General features: G+C 43.0%; 1 protein-coding gene across 1 annotated transcript in view; it reads left to right on the top strand.

Annotated features, from left to right (window-relative positions):
* LOC115565890 (neuronal PAS domain-containing protein 3-like) overlaps positions 1-25,414 on the top strand; it is a 105,231-nt gene that overhangs the window by 58,580 nt on the left and 21,237 nt on the right. The window contains exons 3-6 of the mRNA XM_030391538.1: positions 1,332-1,512; positions 19,019-19,137; positions 21,802-21,995; positions 24,892-24,998. Coding sequence (XP_030247398.1) covers positions 1,332-1,512; positions 19,019-19,137; positions 21,802-21,995; positions 24,892-24,998 — 601 coding nt within the window. The remainder of the gene's footprint in view (positions 1-1,331; positions 1,513-19,018; positions 19,138-21,801; positions 21,996-24,891; positions 24,999-25,414) is intronic.

Genomic DNA, 25,414 nt, shown 5'->3' with positions numbered 1-25,414 from the left:
CTCCAGATGAGACTTTATGAGGGGACTAAATTGCCTTAAAGGGATTTCTTATTAAAGGGATTACACCCATGTAATCCCCTTAGTCCCAGTGGACCCCCAAAAACCTGAACACACACACACACACACACACACACACACACACACACACACACACACATACAGTACACACACACTCATACAGTACATAACCAGATTAGCGAGTGGAAATAAATGTGCACAATGTTTTTGTTACGCTACAAATGAAAACACACGTGTTAAACGACGGCGCACATCAGTCACGTGACCCCGTTGAAAATCGTGTGTATGTGCTCGTTACACAAAATGTGAAAGTGTGTGTGTGTGTTTATAACCTTGACATGAATCAGTTTGTGTGTGTGTGTGTGTGTGTGTGTGTGCGCGAGCGTAGCGTAACGCTGTGTTTTTGGCGGCGCTCCCTCGTCTCATCCCCAATTAACGAAGACAAATCCGCTTCTATCTCCGCTAATGAGAGTCTTTAAGGTGAAGGGACTCTGTATTTATTTAATAAGAAGAAGCTTATTTATTCCATTTCCATGAGAAAGAAAAGCCGCCGCTGATTCGCTGGGGGACGGATTAGAGGAAGAGGAGGAGGAGGAGGAGGAGGGGAAGAATGAGTGCGAGCTGGATGGAGAAGGAGGAGGTAGTTAGCGTGAAAGAGGAGGCGTGAGGCAGAGAAACGGGGTTCAGAAGTGGGAAGGGAGGATGTGAGGGGAGAGGACAGAGTAAACCTGGAGGAGGAGGAAGAGGAGGAAGAAGAGGGAGGACATCTTGTGTTGGAGGAGAGAATCAGGAGAAGATGGAAAGAAACTTTCTAGGACTAGCGGCAGGATTTAAACTTTGAGTTTGATATCAGCATGAAATACAAACTAGTACGGTTCAACAGGAGTGAAGAGAAATCACCTTTTTAATCCCAGATGTTGAAAAGTCATCTCTGAGCTCTCAGAGCAGAACCTGATGTGACTCTGGGTGTTTATACCTCCAGACGGTCCGGCTCTGCACCGACTCTCTCCCACATTAAATGTACATATTATATGTTATCTAGAAAATGCTTAAAGTGGACGTATATGCAGGTTTTTCAAACTCCTCTTCCACTGTTTTTCTTGTGTGTTGTGTTGAAAGCCAGTGAGCATGTAACGATGGTTACTTTCCAACAAACTTGGCGCCGATTGAACGATGTTCAAGCTGCTTCGACAGAGATGGATTGAACATTATTTAAATGCCAACATCTGTAACTCCAACATGTTACGTAGGCGTATGAATAAAGGATGAAGGGAAGAGTCGGTGGATGAGTGACGGTGTCTTTCTCTCTGCAGGTGGAGCTGACTGGCAGCAGTGTCTTCGACTACGTCCACCCCGGCGATCACGTGGAGATGGCGGAGCAGCTCGGCATGAAGCTTCCTCCGGGCAGAGGGATATCTCTGTCCCAGGGAGCCGTCAACGAAGACGGGGCGTCCTCGGCTTCCTCGTCGTCGCACTCTGAGACGCCCGAACCAGGTGAGAAACGAGGGAGGAGGGCGGCGGGAGTGTTTCTCCCTACAGGGGAAACGACGGAGAGAAGAAGAGATACAAGACGAATATGGAGCCGTGTTGCATTGTGGGTGTTTGTGTTTTTGTTCCTCTCTCTCTACAATCTTTCCAGAATGCTATGCTAAGCTACAGCTAACAGGTGTTAGCATCTGATTCTGATCAGACATGTTGAGTTTGTCTCCTCCTCTGGATGGAACCACTTTGATGTAGATGTTCCTATTTCACTCTCGTCCCTTTCATTTGTTTTCCCTAAATTTCCCAGCATCCTTTGCTGGAAGTTTGAATAAAATTAGTGCGCCACATTGTGAAGCCGTCGCTGCCGTGAACTGTAAAAGGACACAGTCCTCATTGGGATTCTTTGCATCGCCTTTTCTCCCTCCATCCTTTTCATCCCTCCATCCTCTCCTGCACCACATGTTGGAGACTTTTACCTTCCAAATGCTTCTCATTGTGCTCCTCTCTCTCTCTCTCTCATGCTGATGATAATTTAAGTATTAGGGGAAAATCCATTTATAAATTAAACAAAATGACTTGATATCCATCGAGTCCCTTAGTTCATCAGCCTGTTCAAACAAGGAGGGGAAGATTGGCTTCGCGGCGGCCGGGGTCTTCGGAGACGGCACGGTAATTAGATCTGCCGCGGATTTATTCTTGGCTGATTGGTGCTGCTGATGGTTGAGAGGGAGGTGGAGGGGGAGGGGGGCTTTAAATTAATTGGAGTTCCACATTTGAGGTTTTTTGTTCTTTTCTTTTTTTTTTTTTTTGTCTTTGACTTTCTGCAAACCTCTAACCGAGCCTCCCCACGCACCAAACCAAAGATGGGGAGGATGTGAGGACATATGTGTGGTCGTCAATGTCAATTTGTCTGGAGAGACAGAAGGGAGGAGGATCTGAAACATGGACGGGTGTTTCCCCAACGCTAATTTGCCCTAAAGATAGAAAGATATGAAGACGCTGAAGAATACAAACGGGGATGGAAAAGGGTTTATATGAATGTCTGAGTGATTCCCAAAGTTAATTTGACCAGAGAGAGAAAAAAGGAGGACGAAGGTGTTTGTTCTCCCGTGTTAATTCGTCTGGAGAGAAAGATGGGAAGAAAGAGAAAAGAGAGGCCGGGGATGTAGGGACGTGTTTGAATGTGCATGAGTGCTTAGCAATGTTAATTTGACCAGAGAAGAAGAGAGAAGAGGGAGGGAGAGGTTTCAGACGGACATGTGTGAATGTGAAGGAGTGATCCCCGATGATAATGTGACCGGAGAGAGACGGGGAGACGGAGGATTAAGATTCATGTATGTGTTCTTTAATGTTAATTCGTCCGGAGGAGGAGGAGGAGGAGGAGGGGGAGGAGGGGGAGGAGGGGGAGGGGGAGGAGGAGGAGGAGGAGGAGAAGGAGGGCTGGTATGAATTTGTATGAGTGTTTCCCAGGAGGAGGCGGGGCTTATATCAGGTGTCCAGGGTAACGAATCAGAGTATTCTGCTGTTTAAAGTCTTCGATCGACGTGAAGCTCTTCTGATTGGATCGTCAGCACGGCGAGATGCAGAAGAAAGACTCAACATACGACTTTAAAGAGCCGTACGTAAAAAAAATTAAGGGTTAAACGAGGTGAAATCATCCTGAGAGTCCAGTTTGAGTCACGAGGAGGAAACACAGAAAACATTGGTTTTCTTTTTCCCAGAAAAGTCGATCGAAGCGTCTATAAAACATGTGAGTTACACGTCATGTGAAGTTTGACTAGCACTCTGTAATCACGAAGGTTTATTACATCTGCGTCTTCTGCAAAGGTCGACTGGAAAATTAGCGCCACCGACTGATTCATCACAGGACAGACGCGGAGGGATACGTTTATTAATCAGCCTGTTCTCACGAAAAGTTAATCGTTGAAACGTTTGCTTGCTTTTTGTTTTTATTTAGATTCTGTTTTCTCTCACCTTAAATTCCCAGCATCCTCCACTCCAGACGATGAGTAATACATTTCCGGAGGCGCCGTCGTCATTAGTTTTCCTTCCAGTCGATACCTGGCGAACGCCGCGCCTGCTAACGTGTCCGGCTGAGCTTTTCCATTTGTTTACATCGTCGTTCCTCCTCCTCCTTCTTCTTCTTCTCTTCCTCCTTGAGGCGTCTTTGTTTCCTTCGTCCTCCCTCTCCAGCGCTCCTCCGTTCATCACCCGCCTCCTCCTCCTCCTCCTCCGTGCACGAGGGAGTCTCGATCGATCTCTGCTGACTTTGTTTCTCTGAAGTTTCACTCCGGGCTCCGCTGCATCCTTCCACATGCTAATGGTTCACAGCGAGCTGCTTCTACGGCTGTTTATACCCGGTTACTTTATCTGGAGGACACAAAATCATTTACTGGATTGAGTCGTATCGTTTCTGACAGTTTCAAGTAAACAGGTGTAAAAGTAAGAAAGTAGAGCCTTTTTAACAACGATGCTGGAAACGTGAAACTGCAGCAAATCCGGAGTCGGACCGGCTGCGTCCGTCACTGGATGCTGAGCGGCGGGTGAAGAGTCAGATATCATGCCTGATAAACTCCATCCATCAGAACTCCAGCAGGTTCAAACAAGCACAGAGTTGCTTCACTTCCACATAAAGTTCATCAGCCTGAATCTGATTTTCCTGGAGTTAATAACTGATCCCTCGCCGGCTGCTCTGTCATAATATATCAGACAGCTGACCCCATCGTTTTAATTACACTCACGCTCATAAAGTATTGAAATTGGAGTTAAAATATGAGCTGACCTTGGCAGAGAGAGATCTTCCCTTGAAGCTCGGCGCTGCTTTCAACACCCTCTTGCACTTAAAGAGAGTCATCTTTAAAAGCACATGACGCAATTTGACTAATATCAGTCAAACTGAGGCTGAGAGGCTGCACGCCGCCGACCGCTCTGAAGGCTGAGTGGAGGAAAATTATTACTCATGAGTGTAATTCAGCGTCTGAGAGAGAGGAGGGGAACTCTCCTGCCGCTCACTTCAGCGTCTTCAGCACACGTCTTCAGTTCAGGGTCGCAGGAACGTTTACAGATCTGAGTGTTGACTTTGACCTCTGACCTCCTCAGCCAACGTGGCCTGACTGAGGAGGTCACAACCGTCCACTACGAGTATTCATCATAAAACATCTGATTTGAGTTTCTGTAAGATTTTAGTTCCAGCCAAACATTTTCACAATCATTCTATTTGTTACTGAGGTGTTTGAACAAGTAATGTGCGAGATATCTGCACGCAAACAAACTCTGATTACCAATGTACGTACGTAACGTTCCCTAAACTCAACCATGTAGTCGGGATGCCTGACTGTAACCATACTGTGACTGTTTCACATCGTTCGCCATTATTACAATGACGATGAAGGTCAGCTCACTTCTTCACATCGTGCACGTCCAAATATACTAATATGAAATGTTAAACTCAAAACTAATCTGTATCTGTTTTACACATGACGAGAATGAGGTAATATCATGAGCTTTAGACGTGTTTAGTAAACTGTCACCAGTGTACAACGTGAGATTGTGATGTCAACAAAGGTTTACCACAAAAATATTAGTCATGTTAATCAGATTAGATGTTTTTATCCAGCGTGACAAATCCTCAAACATCCTCTGATCACCCGGCAAACTTTACTGAACCGAATGCTCATGTGACCTCATGGGGAAGCAGACGTAAACAAAATAGAGATTAGCGTGGTGCGCTGAGAGAAACAAAACCAAAGCAGAAGATTAAACGAGTGTGGAGGAGTTGAGAGACGTGGACAGCTTGTGGTTTTTTCTTTATTGTTAATGGAGAACTGGATGCTAGCTGGACATTCCAACATCGGAGGACATTTTACATCCCACCCATAAAATCTACAATAATACATTTACAGAATACAAAATCATGCAGTTGTTGTGTAACTTTTACTTGTCCAGAGACCAACTCTAAATAAACTGGGAGAGAAAATAATTAGAAAATATTTTTTTTAAATACCAAATAAGTCTGGAGTACCCCCTAATATGCTACTGTTCTCTTGTCCCACACCCTTGGTGACCAAATTCAACTCCAATAAAAACTGTCAAAATGACATTTAAATCTACTTTCTTCTGTATTGTTTTGTTCACAGACGTCTCTTGTAGATGTGAAACATCTTTTTAATAAAACATAATGTTTTAAATAAGTATTATCATGCAAGAAACCCTGTTACCTTAAACTTTTTAGCATGGTAAAAGAAGAAGAAAAGGCCACATGAAAGACAGGAAGTGACATCATCAGTTTCCCAACAGCATGAGTAGAGCAAAGGTTTGTCCTCTCTTATATTTTTTATATTTTTATAACATTGTCAGCCTTGTTGAATGTCTCACTTTACCTCACACAACCCTGTTATGGATATTTCCAGATTAATATAAATACTAAAAAAGAAAACGTTACTTGTTTACTTATGTAAGTTTGTCATCTTGGTAAATGCTAACAGCTAGCTAAACAGCTAGCATAGATTTGTGAGAAAAAGCTAAAATTAGCCTGTATTTGCAGCCCTGTTACTGAGCTGCGCCTGATTTAGCAAATATCAAATGAAACATGTAATAAAAAAATAAACTTTTATGCCTGAGATGAGCCAATAAAGCTTTTTATAGTTAAATACCAATTATTGGTGAATATGTAACAGAAAATTGTCAAATAGAAGGTTGATCTTTTGAAAATTCCAAAGCCCAAATATCCTCCAGTTCTGGAATGACCCAGCTAACGTTAGCTTCAACGACTACAATGTTCAGCAGCTGCTGCAGGAGTCCGGTTGTTGTGTTCCGGCTCGGAAAGTTCCGTCTAATCATCCAGAACTCAGATTGCAAATATCAAACATGTTTCAACGTCTGTGAGCGGTTCAGGAGGAATTCAGGTTTAAGTTTTAAAGTTTGGACAATTCGTTTGTTAAATTTCTAGAGAACTTGGCTCATCAAAGCAGCCCGTTCTCCATCCTGAGTGACGACGGCTCCGTGCGGTTCTGTATTTAGTATCTCTGATGTCAAAGTGATTTTTGAACTCACCACGAGGGCGACGTTTCAAAACCCTCCTCGCTCACAGCTGCATGACCACACGATGATGACACCTCTGACAGAAATATGAGTTTTTACATTTCCTCGTCTCTTTTGTCCCTTCTTATCTGAACTCTTTGTTCTCTGCTGCTTTAATGATCTGTTTGCATTCAGGTTTCAACACACTTCACACTTTGTTACGGCCGAATACGTTCACGTTTACAACATGATTCTGTCCTGAAACAAATCAAAAGACAGCCGTGTGCAGCTCGGTGTTTCTCTCTTACCGCCAAACATCTCCAACTTTTCTTCCTCCAGTTAAACTTCTGATGTGAGTCTTTACGGGCCGAGCAGCACCGGCAGTGTTTCGCCTGCTGCCTGCACGTAGTTTCATTCACATTCACGCCGTCACACAGAAAAGCTCCCAGTTAATTGAGTATTTATTTCAATTTTCTCTCATCAGGGAGGAAAATTTGTTAGAAAAACACCCAAAATTCAAAGTCCCCCTGGAAGTAACAGTAATTCTGCCCTCCAGGAAAACACCATAAGTTCTCCATTATTAGCTCCTTGCAGTCTAATTGTCCGCGGCGTCCCCTTATTTCAACATCATAAGTCTTTGATTATTGTTGCTAATTACACTATTAGCACAATGGAGGGGAATAATTCGTCATAATCGCTCACATTTATCATAATTACCCAAGTTTACAGTCACCTACGTTTAATGTCATTTAGAGCGGCCATCGGCAGGCGGCTGCTCCCCAAGGACAAACTGTGTGTGTGTGTGTGTGTGTGTGTGTGTGTGTGTGTGTGTGTGGTGCAGCATGTTTGTATTTGCATTTGAAAATGTCACTCGGACTGCAGGACAGAAGGCAAAGGTCAGATCTGGTGGTACAAACACTCTCTCTCTCTCTGTGTGTTTGATCGTCCTGTCATCAGATTCTTCCTGATACAAAAGTCTTAAAGATTAAAACTTCATCATTATTTCACAAACTGTGTTTTTCTATTAAATTGAAACCACCTTAACCAAAGTGCTTTTGTTGCCCAAATCTAATTAGATATTTGCAGCCGTAACAGTAAATAACCGACCGCGGCTCCTTGCAGATGATTGGCTCGTTGTTCTGATGGGTGTATGACTCCACGGCGGCCATGACAGTAGCCGTGTTTCCATGAAGCATCTTGAAGAATTTCACATTAGAAGTTTTACGTAAACTTCAAAAGTTTGTATGCTAGCTAGAGGTGGTTTTTGCCTTTTGTGATTCAGAGTTAAAGTACGAAGCGTTTGATGGAGTCGTTGCATTTCCTCGTCGTCTCCTGACAGCAACACGCTCGCTGACAGACTTCTCTCCATCATGACTGTGTCTCAGTTCAGGGTCTGCATCCTCTGAAGGACTCGGCCTTTGTGGTCTTTGAAGGCGAGTCCTTCAGAGAGACCTTGTTAACCTCGTCAGCCGTTGTTAAATGTGACGGTCTCGCCTTTGGAGCATTTCCTGGTTGCGTCACCAGATGTTTTACCCTTACGTCACGATTTCTGCCGCCCAGGCCCGCGAAAGTTACGATCTACGCCACGCGATGTCGCCATTTTCTCTCTTTCTATCTTCTTTTTCGGGAGTCTTGGGATATGTGAGGCCACGAAGGATCGTAGCGGTGCATCCTCCAGAAACAGGGAGCAGAAGGAGCATCTGGAGGAGCTTCAGACTGGGACAGGACTTCATGTGTTGCTCCTCTGAAGGATGCAGACCTGAACTGAGACGCAGCCTTTGTCTGGTGGTTTGTTTACCTCCAGTCTCTGTTTACGTCCGCAGCCACGCATCGTACACCGCGTCATCCTGCGACCACATCACACTTTTATTTCATTGTGAAGTCTTAAAAGTTCGCTTCAAATCCTCTTCGACATGTGATGTAAACGTGTGGAGTGTGAGGACTGTATCTGTGCTCCTGTAAAGACAAACACACGACAGCTACACGAGGTGAGTCCTTCAGCTGCTGGAGGAGCGTCGCTGTGCAGCTGTGCAGCTGTGCAGCTGTTTCCTGGAAGGTAAAGCGCCTCGGCCTCTTTGTCAGACCTGCTGAATGATTTCCATACAGCAGATCCACTCTGCGCTCGCTCACTGGGAGAATTAGTCACAATGGATTTAGCGAAAGTGCTCAAATTAATTAAATCAGGGTCATGAGTGTTTTTTAAAGAAAAGCAATAAAACCACTTGAGGCAAACAAAGAACTTTTCAGAGGCGGAGGATTATTACTAAAGCAAAATTATCCGTTTGGTTAAGTTTTATTAAACTGCCGCCCGCCCGCCGCCGCTCTAAATGGAATCTTTAGAGTACACAATAGCCAATCACAGGCTATTATTATTAGAGTTTTCTAATTAGGCTCCTTAACGAGGACGGGGCTGTTTACAATGGGAGCCGGAGCTGCTCAGATAACGGCACCAGAGGACAGGGCGACTCCGGACGGCAAATAAAGCGCTCCTCTCTCCTATCTGTCTGTCACCACGGCGATAACACGGGAACTTCTCAAGGTCCAAGACTCAACTTTTAATTTGTCGAGAGGCAGCGAGGGTGTGTGTGTGTGTGTGTGTGTGTGTGTGTGTGTGTGTGTGTGTGTGTGTGTGTGTGTGTGTGTGTGTGTTGTCTGTGTGTCTGTGTGTGTGTGTCTGTGTGTCTTTAGGGTATAAAATGACAAGTGTGTGTTTTAAGTTTTTAACACGACAGATGAAAATTGCGACTCAGAGCAGGGAACAAAAAAAAACGAAAGGAGAGAAAACAGTAAATACTTTTTAAAAGATTCGGTGTTAAGAGGAGAGAAGGAAGTAAAACAGGAAGGAAGTGACGGCAGGGACAGGAAGTAGAAGAGTAACTAGTAAAAGTACATTTATGTTTTACTACGTTTATTTGATTACATTTGTAACTTTGCAGAATAATACGACATATAGTCAACAAATAAGTAAAGATGGATGGATAAAACTTTATTGATACCTTGGTGAGATTCACAACCTGTGAACAAAACTTTTATAATACAATAACATAAATTCTACATCAAGAGTACTTTTACTTTTAGTTTATTTGAAGCAAATACTTTAATGTTGTACTTCTATTTTCATTCAAATGTGGCTGCAGGAACTTTACTCAAGAATTTCTACATGGTGGCATGAAAGTGAGAGAAGGAAAGAGAAAGAAGTAATGAACCAAAAAAGGAAGGAAAGACAAAGAAGGAAGCACAGAAGGAAAGAGAAGGAAGGAAGGAAGGAGGGAGGGAAGGAAAGAATGAAAGACAAGGAAGAAAACAAAGAAGGAAGGAAGGAAAGAGAGAAGGAAAGAATGAAAGACAAGGAAGAAAACAAAGAAGGAAGGAAGGAAAGAGAGAAGGAAAGAGAAGGAAGGAGGAAATGAAAGACAGAAAGACTAAGAAGCAATCAAACAAAGAAGGGAGGAAAGAGAAAGAAGGAAACACAGAAGGAAGGACAGAAGGAAGGAAAGAGAGACTGAATGAGGGAAGGAAAGAAGGAAAGTCAAGGACAAAAGGAAATAGAAAGAAGGAAACACAGAAGGAAGTAAGGAAGGAAGGAAGGAAAGAGAGAAGGAAGGAGGAAATGAAAGAAGGAAAGACAAGAAGGAAGGAAAGAGAAAGAAGGAAACACAGAAGGAAGTAAGGACGCAAGGAAAGAGAGACTGATGGAGGGAAGGAAAGAAGGAAAGACCAGGGAAGAAACAAAGAAGGAAGGAAGGAACATTCTCTAAATTCTCGTCCCATCGTTGACTTTGTGATCTCGACGTGTCGATACTTCACCTGGCGTTCTGTCTGAATGCCTCATTAGTGTTTTTATCTTCTGACGCTCGTCTCTGGATCAGAGCTGATGGCGGCTGATGGCGGCTGATGGCGGCTGATGGCGGCTGATGGCGGCGGCGTCTCCTCCTCAGACTCGGTGATGGTGTGATGGTGTGAGGTGACATGTGTGCGTCTGTTCCGTCTGATCAGAGACAATAAGTCGTAGTTTGTGTTCATCAGAAGCCGGCGCGGCTCTTCACAGACGTGTTTGTGAAACCAGTTAGCAGCTCGATGAACACGGCCGCCGCGTCTATTCCTCCGCACGCCTTCCTCTGATTACGGATGCTAATCTGTTCAGTCCATCCATCTGTCCTCTCTCCGCCGCCGCCTGGATTCAATTACACCCAACACACTCCTCGCTCTGTTATCCTCGCCCTCTCTGTTTCTTCTTCGTCCCTATTCTTCTTCTTCTTGTGTTTTTCTTTTTTCATACTTCCCTTTCTTGTTTGGTCGTCTTTTATCTGGGGACGCCGCTGTCGTCTCGCCAAACACGAACCGAGAGGCGAGAGAGAAATTAGAGGAGAGGAAATAAGAACTCTGAGAAACAAAGGACAAGAGAGAGCGATGGAGATGAAAACTAAAGAGTGGAGGTGTGGGCGAGCCGCCATGGATTCAAAGCTCAACTGCAGCCATTTTTTAAAGATTTAATATCCAGATGTAGTCGAGCTTCCTGTCAATGAACGAGCGTCACCCAGAGGGAAACTAAAACATAATAAAGATAATCTGTTAACGAAGGACCGCGTTCTCCACCTACGTCCTCTGTGAACTAACCACAACCTCACCAGACTCCCTTTACGAATCATGCGATTTTAAGAGTTGTCGAGTGAAAAGAAAACTTAAACAAACTTTATGAAACCGCAACAACAAATTCTCAATCGCCGGTGCCTTCTTGTGAATTCGGCATTAAATAATAACCTACATACCGACCCGCCTGCTTGTGACCGGATCAGCCAGAATGTTGATTCCAAATGTGGCTGCAGTCTCTGTGTTGCATTGTGGGTAATGTAGGCTCCAGAGAGATCCTCTTTGTGTTTGCTGTTAGATTCAGTGTTTGTCTTGTGATCGAGGTGTTTTCAGAGTAAATGCCACACGAGGAGCCACCGGACGCTGCGTTCAGGCACCCGTCCTCTCTGCGGGAAATCTGATATTTGTGATATTTGTTGTGTTTGTTTATATTTACGTTTTTTTTTCTAGCTGATGTGTGTTGAAGACTAACAGCTCTGGATCTGTGTGTGTGTGTGTGTGTGTGTGTGAGACTGTTTTCTTTCATGATTTCCTTTTTTTATCTTTTCTAATTGAATCTACTTTTTGTCTTTCTTGTGTTTTTTATTTCCTTATTTTTCATTTGTTTTGTCATTTTCCAATATCATATTTTATCTTGAAGTTTATTGTCTTTTTGGTGTTTCTTACCTTCATGTTTTCAGTCTTTCTTTCAGTGTTTCACATCCAAAAAGTTTTTGGATGTTTACATTTAACTACATTTTTGGCAAAAACTCAGTTAAATGTTTTGTTGTTTTGCTGCGTTGATGTTAGCATCTTGCTACGTCTGATTTCTTTAACAGTCATTTTCCACATTTCCACCATTTTATTAAGACTCTTTAAAAAGCTGTTGCTCTTATATAAAGTCAAGACAGATTGACGACAGATTTCCCATAATGCAGCTCACTTATCTCTCTTTGTTGGTGCCTTGCTTCTCGGTAAACCAATGCTGCGTTCAGGTGCTCCTCTGATTCTCCCGTTTCACAAGTTTGGAAGTCATTCTTCTTCTCGTTGGAGCGACATGGAAGCCAAAAAGAAGCAGGAATGCATTTTATCGAGTGTTTAAACATTTAACAGCAGAGGAAACGAGACAACACAACTCTCAGCATCAACACAACGTTTACTGTGATCAGTACCAGAAATGTTTTCGCCAATTTCCAACGCAATTTTACAGTTGTATGTCATTCATAGCCAGAGAGATAACGCACGCTAACAACCAACATTTACATGCTAATGTTGGCGAACAGACTTTAATGGTATAATTGTAAATTACACTTTTTTCTCCTTTGTCTTCTTCTTCTCTATTTCTACACCTCTTTCCACTTTCTGTCCTTTAATCACGTCTCTCTCTCTTTCTTTCTCTCTCTGTCTCTGGAAGTAATTATGCAGGTTGCAGATACAGACAATTACTTATTATCTTTCCATTATGTATGTATGCGTGTGTGTGTGTGTGTGTGTGTGAGACCTCTGACCTCGTTCAAAACAAAGACGAGCTGTCAGTCTCGTCGTCCGTATCAGAGAAAACAAATTGTCTTCTCATTTACTCTCCTCGTCCTCCCTCCTCTCTCCTCTCGTCATCTCTTCCCTTCGTGGCCAAATGTATGTGGACGCCTCGACCACCGTACGTGATGGTGCACATTAAGAACTGCGTCCACATACTTTTGGCCACACTCTTCTTTCTCCGTCTCTACTCCTGCCCCCCTCTTTTATCCTCTTTCCCTCTGTCTTCTTTTCATTTCCCATAAGAGGAAGAGGAGAAGCTAAAGACAGCTTAGAACAGTCTTAAGAGTCCCGTCACAGGAGAAGAGAGGCGGGGGAGACGAGGGGGAGGAAGATGAGCAGGAGGAGGAGGGGAGGCATCTCAGCGGAGGAAAGACGGGAGGAGGAAGAGGAGGGAAAGAAAGAAAGACGAAGCCGGGATCAAGGCGTCTCCAGACTATTAGAGCGCTGTTTGATTTGAGCTCATTGTCCTGATAAGACCGTCAAAATAAAAGTCCTTTTATATCACTGCAGAGAGGGGGAGGCAGGAGGAGGGAGGAGAGGAGGTGAAGAAGAGAAGGAGGAGTTGTCTTACCTTTCTTTACCTTCGGTTCCCAGGCTGTTGCATTGTGGGAAAAGGCTTTGAGGATATCTACCATCTCTCTCACACACACACACACACACACACACACTGTACTTCTGTGTGAGAAAGTAAAAAGTGTGTGTAATTAATTTATCCGTCTAAACTCTTTTATTTTTACTTTTATTTCATGTTTTATTTTGTGAAATTGCACCTCCTCTTCCTGTCTCTCCTCTCATCTTTACTCTTCTCCTTCCATCTTCCTCCACCTTCCTGTCCTCCTCCTCTTGCTTCTTCTTGTCTTTCGCTTCTTCTTCACTTCCTTTTTCATCATTCCTCCTCTTCCTCCATCCTTTCTTCCTCCTCTTCCAACATGTCTCCTCCTCTCCCCCTCTTCCTCGTCCACCTTTTTTACTTCCTTCCTCTTCTTCTCCTCATCACATCCTCCCCTCTTTCTTTATCACCCTCCTCCTCCTCATGTCTCTCCTTTTGTATCCTCCTCCTCTTTTCTACCTCCTCTTCTTCCTACCTGTACATCAGGTACAGACCTTTTCCTCTTCCCCATCTTCCCCTTCTTGCTCTCCTTCCTAATCTCTACATCCTCCTCCCTTCTTCCTACCTGAACCTCCTCCCCCTCCACCTGTTTTGTCCTCCTCTTGCTTCTTCTTGTCTTTCCCTTCTTCTTCACTTCCTTTTTCATCATTCCTCCTCTTCCTCTAGTCATCTTCCTCCATCCTTTTGTCCTCCTCTTCCAACATGTCTCCTCCTCTCCCCCTCTTCCTCATCCACCTTTTTTACCTTCTTCTTCTTCTTTTTCTTCTCCTCATCACATCCTCCCCTCTTTCCCATCACCCTCCTCCTCCTCATGTCTCTCCTTTTGTATCCTCTCCCTCTTTTCCTCTCCTCTTCTTCCTACCTGTACATCCAGTACAGACCTTTTCCTCTTCCTCCATCTTTTCCTCCTCCTCTTCCTCGTCTTCCCCTTCCTGCTCTCCTTCTCTACATCCTCCTCCCTTCTTCCTACCTGAACCTCCTCCCCCTCCACCTGTTTTGTCCTCTGGTTCCTTCTCTTCTTTCCCTCCATCCACCTTATCCCTCTTTTTCTCCCGCTCTCCTCCCTTTTCTCCCCCCACCTGTACCTCTGCCTCCTCCTCCTCCTCTTCCTCCTCCACCACCTTCAGTAAACCGAAAAATTATCACTTGGGCTTTTCTCCCTGACACAATTTGTCAAATCCCGGCTGATAGGAAACACACTCTATTCATAAGGCGAGTCTCGCCTCCTCCCCCGCCTCCTCCCCCGTCCTCCCCCGTCCTCCCCCGTCCTCCCCCCTGACGGTAGCAATTCAATTACAGGCGAGGAGGCGATAGTGAGCCGGAGAGGCAGGAATATGACAGGACAGTTACAGAGTGTTTACACAATTAAACTTTCACTGACAATACGCTGTGTGTGTGATGAATGCCTCCACACACACACACACACACACACACACACACACCTCTGTGTGTGTGTGTGTGTGTGTGGGTTTATATACTGTATATTTCGGTTATGTCTGCTCTTATATATTCGTGTGTGTGTGTGTGTGTGTGTGTGTGTGTGTGTGTGTGTGTGTGTGTGTGTGTGTGTGGGTTTATATACTGTATATTTCGGTTATGTCTGCTCTTATATATTCGTGTGTGTGTGTGTGTGTGTGTGTGTGTGTGAGCATGCAAGCGAGCGAGCTACAGCACATTTGTCATGATTGCCTCTCGCCCGCCACCTCTCTGATGTCCCTCGGCTCCCGCTGCTGTTGCATTGTGGGTAAAAAAGGGGTTAGAGGAAGGAGGAATTGATGGAGAAGAAAGCGGGAAATAAAGTTCAACAATTTTGGAGGAAATGATTCATGTTGTTTTTGAGCGTGAGAAGTTGGAGACTCGGAGGTGGAATCGGGATGCAGTAAGCTTAGCTTAGCATAAACACTGGAAACGGGGGGAAGCAGCTAGCCGGGGAGATTTGGATGCAGCCACAGATTTTATAAAAGAGCCATAAAAACGCGCTCCAGCTACTTCCTGTTGCCTAAACTTTCTTGTTTGCTAGGCTGAGAAATAATAAATCTATTTTCTTCCGTGTAAACTTGTTTTCTGAGCGTCTTCTGTTTGTTTCCAGGCACTTAAAGTTGCTAAATGACTCGCTCTGCTGCTACATGTGTCCGTCTTATCTGCTGCGTTGTGTTTCACTTGTTAAGCCAATTAAATGTGTGTCTTCCTCACTCTGCCGTCACTTCGTCTTGTCTTCATGGCGGCGGCGGTGGCGGCGGCTGGTGAAGGTTGCGTTGACCTTGCTGTAGCTCGCTTTGTCTCGTCCCGCGTGGCGCCGTCACGTTAGCTAGTTATCAGTCGGACACAACGGGCTCCCTGAACCAGGCAGCGCTATTAGACTGTCTGACAATGATACACCGTCCCACTGAGACTTCACACACACACACACACACACACACACACGTGCAGAGAAACCCTCGGCACTCTGGGTATTGTCCAAAGATCACAGGCGTAGGTGAGTTGTTCTTTTTAATTAATCATTTGTCCTTCAAACGAGGGAAAGTTTCCGCGCCGTAGATAATTAGGTCCCAGAGTCGGGCGGCGGCGGAGCCGGCAGCCACCTGCTGCCTTTGTAGCGCTAATCTTTGTCTTGTAGGAGCGGCGTCCCCGAAGACGCCACGGCAACGCTCGCCGAATGAGCAGAATGAGAAAACACCTCTGAATCCCCACATGGTCCTTGTCCTCCTCTTCCTCCTCCTCCTCCTCTTCTTTCATTCCCTCTACTTTTATTCCTCTTCCTCAACTACTACTTCTTCTTCTTCTTGTCGTTCCTGAAACTCTTCCTCTTCTCCTCATCCTCCATATCTTTTTCTTCATCTGATTGTCTTTTTTCTTTTCTTCCTATCCCCTTCTACTACTTCTTCTTCTTTTCCACCACTCCACCTCTTGTTCCTCCTCTTTTTTCCCCTCCCTTCCATCTTTTTCTCCTCTTGTCTTTCTTTTCTTCTTCTTCTGCTTCTTTATCGAGGCTCCTATGTTTTCATTTTATCTTCTTCTATCAACTTCTTCTTCTTCTTCTTCTTCTTCTTCTTCTCGCTTTCATCCTCTTTTGTCTCTTCTCTCTTCATGCAGGAATTGTTTAATTGCACACACACACACACACACACACACACACACACACACACACACACACACAGCCTTGGCAAGGAGGTGTGTGTGTGTGTGTGTGTGTGTGTGTGTGTGTGTGTTTGTTGAAGTGAAAGGGCAGACCTGGTGTGTATGACAATGAAAGAGATACTGTGTGTGTGTGTGTGTGTGTGTGTGTGTGTGTGTGTGTGTGTGTGCGTGCGTGTGTGTGTTGCTGTGTGTGTGTGTGTGTGTGTGTGTGTGTGTGTGTGTGTGTGTGTGTGTGTGTGTTGCTTTGGGGAAACTAATCCTATTAATTCAAAGTGAATAACAAAGAGAGAGAGAGCGAGAGAGGGAGAGAGAGAGGGAGGGAGGGTCCTGCTCCCCTGTCGTTCGTCCGTCCTCCCTCCATCATCATTATTCCTCCGTCAGATCGTCGGCTGATTTCCTGGAGGACCGAGAGAGAGAACGGACCGACTGACGGAGGGATGGAGGGATAGAGGATGGAGGTCGTCTGGGGAAGCCTCTTTCCTCTCCTCCATCACCTCTCTCTCCATCTTTTCCCCCTTTTCCTTCTTTTATCTCTTTTTCCAGTTACTCTCCCTTCTCTCTTTCCTCCATCCTTTGCTTCCCCTCCACCTCTCCTTTATACCTTTTTTTCTATTTCCTCATTCCCTCTTTTATCTTTCTTTTCTTTCACCTTATGTTCCTCTTCCTGTCACTTCTGTCCTTTCCTCTCATCCTCTTCCCTTTCAGTCTTCCTGTTTTCCTCTTTCGTTTCCTCTGGATTCATTGCTTTACCTTTTTCCTCCCTTACTTCCTGTCCTCCTTCCTCCGACTTTTATCATTTCCTGCCCTCGTTTAGGACCTCTCCATCCCTCTTTCTTCCTTTCCTTCTGATCTCTTTGTCTTTTGCTTCTTCCCTTCCTCTTTACTTCCTCCTTCTCCCTTTTCATTTATCTCTATTTCCTTTTTTCCTTCTGTCTTTTTTCTCTTTTTTCTCTTTTCTTTCATCCGTCTCCTCCTTTCATTTGTTGTCCCTCCTCCCCTTTATTCTCTTCCTCTCTCTCCCTCCCTCCCTCCCCCCTCTTGTCTCTCCCCCTTCAAGGACATTTATATTATAAAGGATGAATTTGCATATTAATTCATTTCTTTCAATTTTTTCAGATTAGACGTTGTCAACACGTATCAGCGCTGATCAAACCACCGCGTCCGCCAGAGACCTCTGTGTGTGTGTGTGTGTGTGTGTGTGTGTGTGCGTGTGTGTGTGCGCGTGCGTGCGTGCGTGCGTGCGTGCGTGCGTGCGTGCGTGTCTGTGTGTGTTGTAAAAGGAGGAAAAACAACCTGCCGCACAGTGTTCACAACACAAAAACACACACTGGTACAAATCGAAATATACAGTAAACATAAAGTACATCATGTACAAAGACACACAGTAAACGATTTATCGGGAGGAGACGGACCTCTGAAGACAAACTACAGAGTCATATGTTCAAATATATATTTGTGATTAGTTTAAACTTCAGGACTCGATCCATCCTGATCCTGATTTTCAGAACATACGATACAATCGCCAGAATAAACGTGGTTTGGCTTAAAATACCAGTTCTGGTCGTCACAAACATGGCTGGAGATGTTTCCAGGTGTCCTTAGAAACACCTGGTTCTGTTGTGACAAAATCACCTGGGAACGTCTCCTGGTCTACTTAAAAACACCCGGTTCTGATACCACAAAAATGGCTGGAAATGTTTTGACTTCCTGTTAAATATTGTTGACTTTATTTGCCACAAAAATGCCTTGTTATGTCCCCAGATATCCTTAAAAACACCTGGAAATGTCTCCAGATATCCTTAAAAACACCTGGAAATGTCTCCAGGTGTCCTTAAAAACACCTGGAAATGTCTCCAGGTGTCCTTAAAAACACCTGGCTTTGTTTCGACGGGATGGTCGACATTCCTGTGAACACAAAATCGTCTGATCATCGTCTCTAGATCACTCTAAAAATCACCAGGTTTAAATGAATAAATAAACATGTTGACTTCCTCTGTGTGTGTGTGTGTCTGTGTGTGTCTGTGTGTGTCTGTGTGTGTGTGTGTGTGTGTGTCTGTGTGTGTGTGTGTGTGTGTGTGTGTGTGTGTGATGACACGTCTCCCAGCTGTCTCTCCTCCGTCACTCCCTCTGATGGATGGATTTATGAATATGCAGCTGATTTCTGCTGCTGCTGCTCGGCTGACGAGGAAAAAAAAATCTACTTCCTGTCTGGGATAAGACTTTTATTTTGACGGTCATGACCTCAGACAATCGCAGCTTTCAAACAAAATGAGATATTTCTTCTTAACGCGGCTGATTTGTGCGTGAACGTCCTGTTGGTCTGGTTTTTCCTCTCGTCTCGGCTCCTGACGTGTTTTGACATCTCGCTGTTTGATCGCCATGAGCTGCTCTCAGATGATTGGCAGTTTGACAGCAGCTGTGATTGGCCGACTGGTCCCGCTGAGAGAATTAATGTATTTATTTGTTTTACGGCGATTAAAACCACTCGTGTCGGTTTTCTACTCTCTGAACTGATGTTAGCCGTCTTGTCCGATCCATAACATGTATAAATGTGCGTCCCTGTTTGGATCTACCATTCTGAGTGTTTTCTGTAAAACTTAAATATATAAATAAAGACGTTTTTGTGTGTTTTGTGTGTTTCAGTGGAGTCGAGCAGTCCCAGCCTCCTGGCTCCTGACAACACGCTGGAGCGATCCTTCTTCGTCCGGATGAAGTCGACGCTCACAAAAAGAGGAGTTCACATCAAGTCCTCAGGATATAAGGTGAGCTCATCAACACCTCCACACCTGTAGCTCACGTAGCTTCACTGTCTTTAGTGTTGTGGTGAGACGAGGGGTGTTCGGTTGGTCGCAGTGCGCCTCCTCACCACTGAATGCTGCAGACAAGGTGCAATTAAAGTGAATTTGATCGCAGCGGCGTCGTGTTTCTGTCACAGCAGGCGTGTAAATATGCAGCCGCAGCATGACCACACACACACACACACACACACACACACACACACACACACACACACACAGGATCAGTGTTAACATGATAAACCTGCTGACTCTCCGTCACATCCTGGAGAGACAAGATTATGAGATCTGACCAGTGTGTGAGTGTGACAGCAGAATATATTATCAGCTGCTGGCTCACCGTCAAATGAAGTGATCCGTATGGAAATCTGTAATCCCACGTGGACGAATAGGTGTGTGTGTGTGTGTGTGCGTGTGTGTGTGTGTGTGTGTGAGTGACTCGTGGTGTGTATTTTTTTATTGTCAGGTTCAGGTGTGTGTCGTATATCTGAATGCATCTATATGTTCGTTAATATTTCCTTTATAATTTAAATGTTCTCTTCCACTGCAGTCTAACTTTCTTAAATAAACATGTAAGTGTAATGAAAACAATAATGCTTAATGTTTAATTAAACTTTAAAAGACAAACTAGAGACAAAATATTATATTTATAAAGAAATTGAATAATGAGCAGGAGAGAAAGTTGACATTTTTCTGCTGATGTCTCACATTGAAATGAAGGAAGGCTTTTATTGTGAAACATCTGCACAGGAAGTTTCATTAGCAGTTGTAAAGTTAAGTTTTGAGTAAGTGTGACGTGACTTTGATGTTATACTGATGATACGAATGTTTATATTTCTATCTGAATTTGAGTTTGATTCATATTAACAGTTTTAGATTATTCTTGTACAGTTTTTTTTCACTTAAATCACTTTAATCTGCAACATAATCAACAATGTTAAACTCTGAAACACAAAAGATGATCAAAGTTAGAAACAGAGTCTGTTTCTGCTCCGAGTTCAGAGTTTACAATCTGTCTTTTGTGTTCAAGCGGTCGTAAACACTGCAGCCTCTAAAACAAACGCATTCCTGATCAATGAAGTACTGAGAGAGTGTGAGTGTGTGTGTGTGTGTGTGAGTGTGTGTGTGTGTGTGTGTGTGTGTGTGTGTGTGTGTGTGGTATAGCATGTTCCACCTGGCAGACTCAGATCACATGCAAATCGCTGTGGAGACAGAGACGCACATAAATATTCATCCACACGTATGCATATATTACTACACACACACACACACACACACACACACAGTGTTACAGTTAGTAGTTTTAAAGCCTCTGTGTTGCAGCAGAGACCTGACGGAGGAGGAAGCAGCCGGTAGTTTACAGGATTAATATCAGTTTCACGTCTCGCGTCCAGATCAACACACGAAGCTCCAGCGACAGCCAGCAGCCTTCAAACATGCTAAAGCTGCTAAGTAGCTGCTTAAAACAGTCAGAAACAATACGGCAAAAAGAGTGAAAAGATCAGAACAAATGTCTCCAGGTCTCCTTAAAGGTCTCCTTAAAAACATTGTGTTTTATTCCATAGAAACAGCTGGAGATCTCTGCAGGTGTCCTAAAAAACACCCCAAAAAACAAGAAATATCTTCAGATCTCCTCAAAACACACCTAGATTCTACGCCACTAAAACAGCTGGAGATGTCTGTAGGTCTCCTTAAAAACACCAGGGAAGACTCTTGGAAATGCCTCCAGGTCTCCTCACAAAGACCTTGATTTTCGACAGCACAATAAGCACAGAAAAAGTCCACAGGTCTTAAAAACATCCAGTTCTGACGCCACAAAAACCCCAGAAAGGGTCTGCACGTCTCCTTAAAACACCTGATTTTAACACAAAGAAAATCACTGCAACAGAATCACACACCGTTTTAACACCAAATAACAGAAAGAAATCTCATAAACGAACATCCAGTTTGACACCACAGACATACTGTAGATATAAGTGTTCTCAGGTCTCCTTGATATCACCTGGTTTTGTGTCTGATAATCACAAAATGTCCTGATGTTATGAGACGTTGAGTACAAATGTCAGCCGAGGATGTTTCTGCTCTGAACCTTCAGACTTCCTGACTCTACGTCTGTCCTTCCTTGTTCGACCTCATATTTGTCACATTTAAAGAGAGACGGAAAAGCGAGGGACAGAAAGTGACACTGCGTTTAAAAGACAAACATTTCCCCTGCGAGCGGCAGCAGCTCATTAACATTTCTCGCAGATCCGTCGCATCCGACAGACTTCTGAAGCTTCACACGAGTTTAAAGCCCTGGATAATTACACCCTTCACTCTCCCTCTGACTGCCATCTCCTCTTCTTCCACCTCTCCTCTCTCTTTCTTTCTTTCTTTCTTTCTTTCTTTCTTTCTTTCTGTTTCGTTCACTTCATCCTGAGAGTCAGCTCAGGAGAAGAACAAAAAAATATGAGAGGTAAAATCCACAAAAGGTTTCCGTCGATCACCTTGTTTGGATCAGAACTGACCTCAGCTTCAGTGTCACGTGACCGTCGTGACTTCTGGACTCTTATCTAATAATAATAATAATAATAATAATAATATAATATTAATATAAACTCTTTCTTCCTCTGTCTTTTCTTCCCCGCTCAGGTGATCCACGTCACGGGACGTCTTCGCATCAGGATGGCGTTGACGCACAGCCGCTCGGTGCCCAATCAGATCATGGGGATGGTGGTGGTGGCTCACGCCCTCCCGCCGCCGACCATCAACGAGGTTCGCATCGACTGTCAGATGTTCGTCACCCGAGTCAACATGGACCTCAAGATCGTCTACTGCGAGAACAGGTAGAGGGCGGAGAGCAGTCTGTGCTTTTAAATAAAAGTCAAAAAAGAGAAAGAAGAGAAAAGAGAAATAGGAAATAAATAAATGTAAATACTAAATATAATTTTATGTCACATTTTATTTCTTTATATTGACTTTTGATTTTGCAGTTTTAGTCCTCCATAACTGATAATAGAATTTGTTTCTCTAAAAATACATTTACAAAAACTAGAACTATATCATTTTATAGTTGTTTATTTATAAATTTATTTAATTTATCATTTATTATTTATTCATTAATTTATTTGTTTTTGATTTTGTCAGTTTCAGTCCTCCATAATTTCGAAATTGTTTGTGTAATGACACATATATAAAAAATATGGCAACAATGAATTAAATATAAAGTTGTGTATTTGTATATTTGTCTTCCATAATTACACAAAGAGCTTCATCTGAAAATGTAATATTATAGTCGCTATTTATTTAGATATTTTTGATTTTGGCAGTTTTTGTCCTCCACAATTTAGAATTTGTTTCTATAATAATTATTATGCAAAAATATAGTAACAATGTAAAAAGAGCAGCTAAAAAAGTTATTTATGTATTTTTATTTTTGACAGTTTCAACCTTCCCTATTTTAGCACCATTAGAATAAAGATATTTTATTGCTTATTTATTATTGTGACCATTTTAGTCTTTTATTATATTAATCTTTATTCTATTATAACAAAAATACAAAAATTAGAGCAACACTGTATAAAGAGCTTCAAATAAAACGTCATTTTATAGTTATTTATTTATGTATTTTTGATTTTGGCAGTTTCAGTCCTACATAATTTTGAATTTGTTTATATAATAATTAATCTAAAAAATGTAGCAACAATGTATAAAGAGTAGCTAAACAAGTTCTTATGTATTTTTATTTTGACAGTTTCAATCCTCCATATTTCAGCACCTTCAGTATAAAGATCTTTTATTGTTTATAATTATTATTGTGGCAGTTTAAGTTTTCTATTATTGAGATCTTGTTTTTTTACAAATATACACAAATTAGAGAAATAATGTATAAAGAGCTTCAAATAAAATATTATGTTTTTGCTGTTTATTCATGTATTTCTGATTTTGGCAGTTTTAGATCCACAATTTAAAATGTGCTCCTATAATAATAAATATAATAACAGGAGAGCAACAGTGTGTAAAGAGCTTCACTAAGACACATTTTATTATCATTATTACTTTTGTGATTAGTTTCTGATTTTGGCCCCGTCGGCTCTCCGTACTGCACATCAGGTTTTTAGCACTCAAACCTAAAACTCACATTTTACCGCCTGTTTCTGCATTCATGTTTCATCGCGGCTGTTGGAGGGAAAATAAAAAAAGAGAAGTTGTCTGGCTTGTCGGAGCTTCGTATTCATGAGGACGTGTGACCCAATCCTCCTGGTTTAACAGTGAAATACGCCGCTGATGGATCCGGCCGCTTCCTTCTGTCCAGATAAAGCAGATAGGCATCAGGATCTCGCTCAGGAGTTAACCGGCCGACCGCGGAGATTCATATCAGGGCCGAGGAAGGAGAAAAAAAGAAACCTTCATGTTTTATTATAAAAAGAGAGGAGGGAGAAATGATGGTAGACAGATTGCTTTTTTTGTGGGTGGAAAAAGGGACACAAAGCGAAGGCAGATGATGATATTCAATGCGGAGCGACAGAAAGCGAACAGACAAGCGTCGCTCCCATTACAGCCCCATTTTGAGGATGAGTTTCTAAGAGAATGAGAAAATGGGAGGATGGGATTTTTTTTTTTCTAAAGAACAGAGTGTGCTGTTATCTGCCTGCCAGACATTAGTCTCCCCCCACCGTCCTCTATCACAACGATACCTGGGAAATTGTTCCGTCTATCCTGTGGCGAATTTGCTCAAATTAAACCTTTTAAAGCTGATGTGTGTTCGCGGTACAATAGACAGACGGGCTTCACTCTCTGTTTGTTCAGTTATTAGCTTTCTCTCTTCTTCTTCTTCTTCTTCTTCCCTGAATCTTTTAATCGTCGAGTACCAGAACTGCACAGGGACGAGTTTATACGTCTCAAAGTTTCACAGCGTTTTGCAGTTCAGCGTCACAAATATGGAGACGAGAGTTGATCCAGTGCGACAGAAACACAGGCGGAGGAGTCCTGAGAGGCCGGACGGACAACAGAGTGTTATAATCTGCTCGTAACGCTGCGGTGTCGTTATTAACGGCACATTAATATTCAGATTCTCAGAAAAAAATGGAAATAATCGATCAGTGACTCAAAGATCTTCACTGGCTGATTTTGAATAAACTAAATAATCAAACTCTCGTTGTTTTCTTGAATAAACTGAATAAACAAACTCTGATTAAAGGACAAAAACACAGTTTATACTGTTTGACTGTGTTTATATGTGGCGGACCCCGCCACCCGTCTAGCTTCAAACAGTGTTCTGGGACCTTGTTGTCCTCTGAGAACAGCTGGTTTATTCATGTGGAACAAAAGTTGTATTATCACCTCATTAATATTGTAAATATTACAATACTGAGTTTGAATTTCTTTAGCTTGCTAGCATAAGATTAGCTTTCTGGCTAACAGCTGAGAGTAGAGTAGACTAAGGTCGTTTCCACTGAACCTGACAGGGTTGTAATTACATTTATAGATATTAGAACAACAATACAATGTTTACATTTAACTAGTTTGAGGTCATTTGTACAAAACAATCACCTGTAAATGTTTATTAATGTTATTTTGTCAAATCATGTAAGTTTGAGAATCTGGACAGAAAATCTTTTGATCATATTTCTTCAGAAAATAGAGAAGAAAACATAAATGTTCTAGTGTTTGTGTTGTTATTATAATAAAGTTTAAAGGTCTCAGAACATTGACGATAACGTTGTTGATCTTCTGTCTCAGGATCAGCGACTACATGGACCTGACCCCGGTGGACATCGTGGGGAAGAGATGCTACCAGTTCATTCATGCTGAAGACGTGGAGGGGATCAGACAGAGTCACCTGGACTGTGAGTACACCTGGAAACATACTGCACACTGATTGGACGATCAGGTCCACTCACAGATCATTACAGGTGACTGCTCAGCAGTTGGTGTTGAATTGATTGATGAATTCTGTAGTTTTTCCCCATGAAATCTCCCAAAGTCACGACCTGCTACCAGACTGTTGTTTGGTTCTGTTACGTTGCTTTGTGGGACATTTCTCTTTTATTTGATGAGTGAAGGATCTGTGTAGTTGTCAGACTGTGAACGCCATCAGGACGTCACACTCAACATCGATCCAGCTCTGTTACGACCTCCGCTGGCCGATCAGAGGCGTAACAGAACTGTCTCCTTATTCCACTTTTGTAACGGTCATACAGATGGTGAGGCAGAATAACGGTGCAGCTGAATCTGAAGTTTTGACAAAAATCAAATGTATTTT

This window comes from Sparus aurata, chromosome 16, assembly GCF_900880675.1.
Source record: "Sparus aurata chromosome 16, fSpaAur1.1, whole genome shotgun sequence".
NCBI lineage: Eukaryota > Metazoa > Chordata > Actinopteri > Spariformes > Sparidae > Sparus > Sparus aurata.
This window is presented reverse-complemented; position numbering and strand designations above follow the sequence as displayed.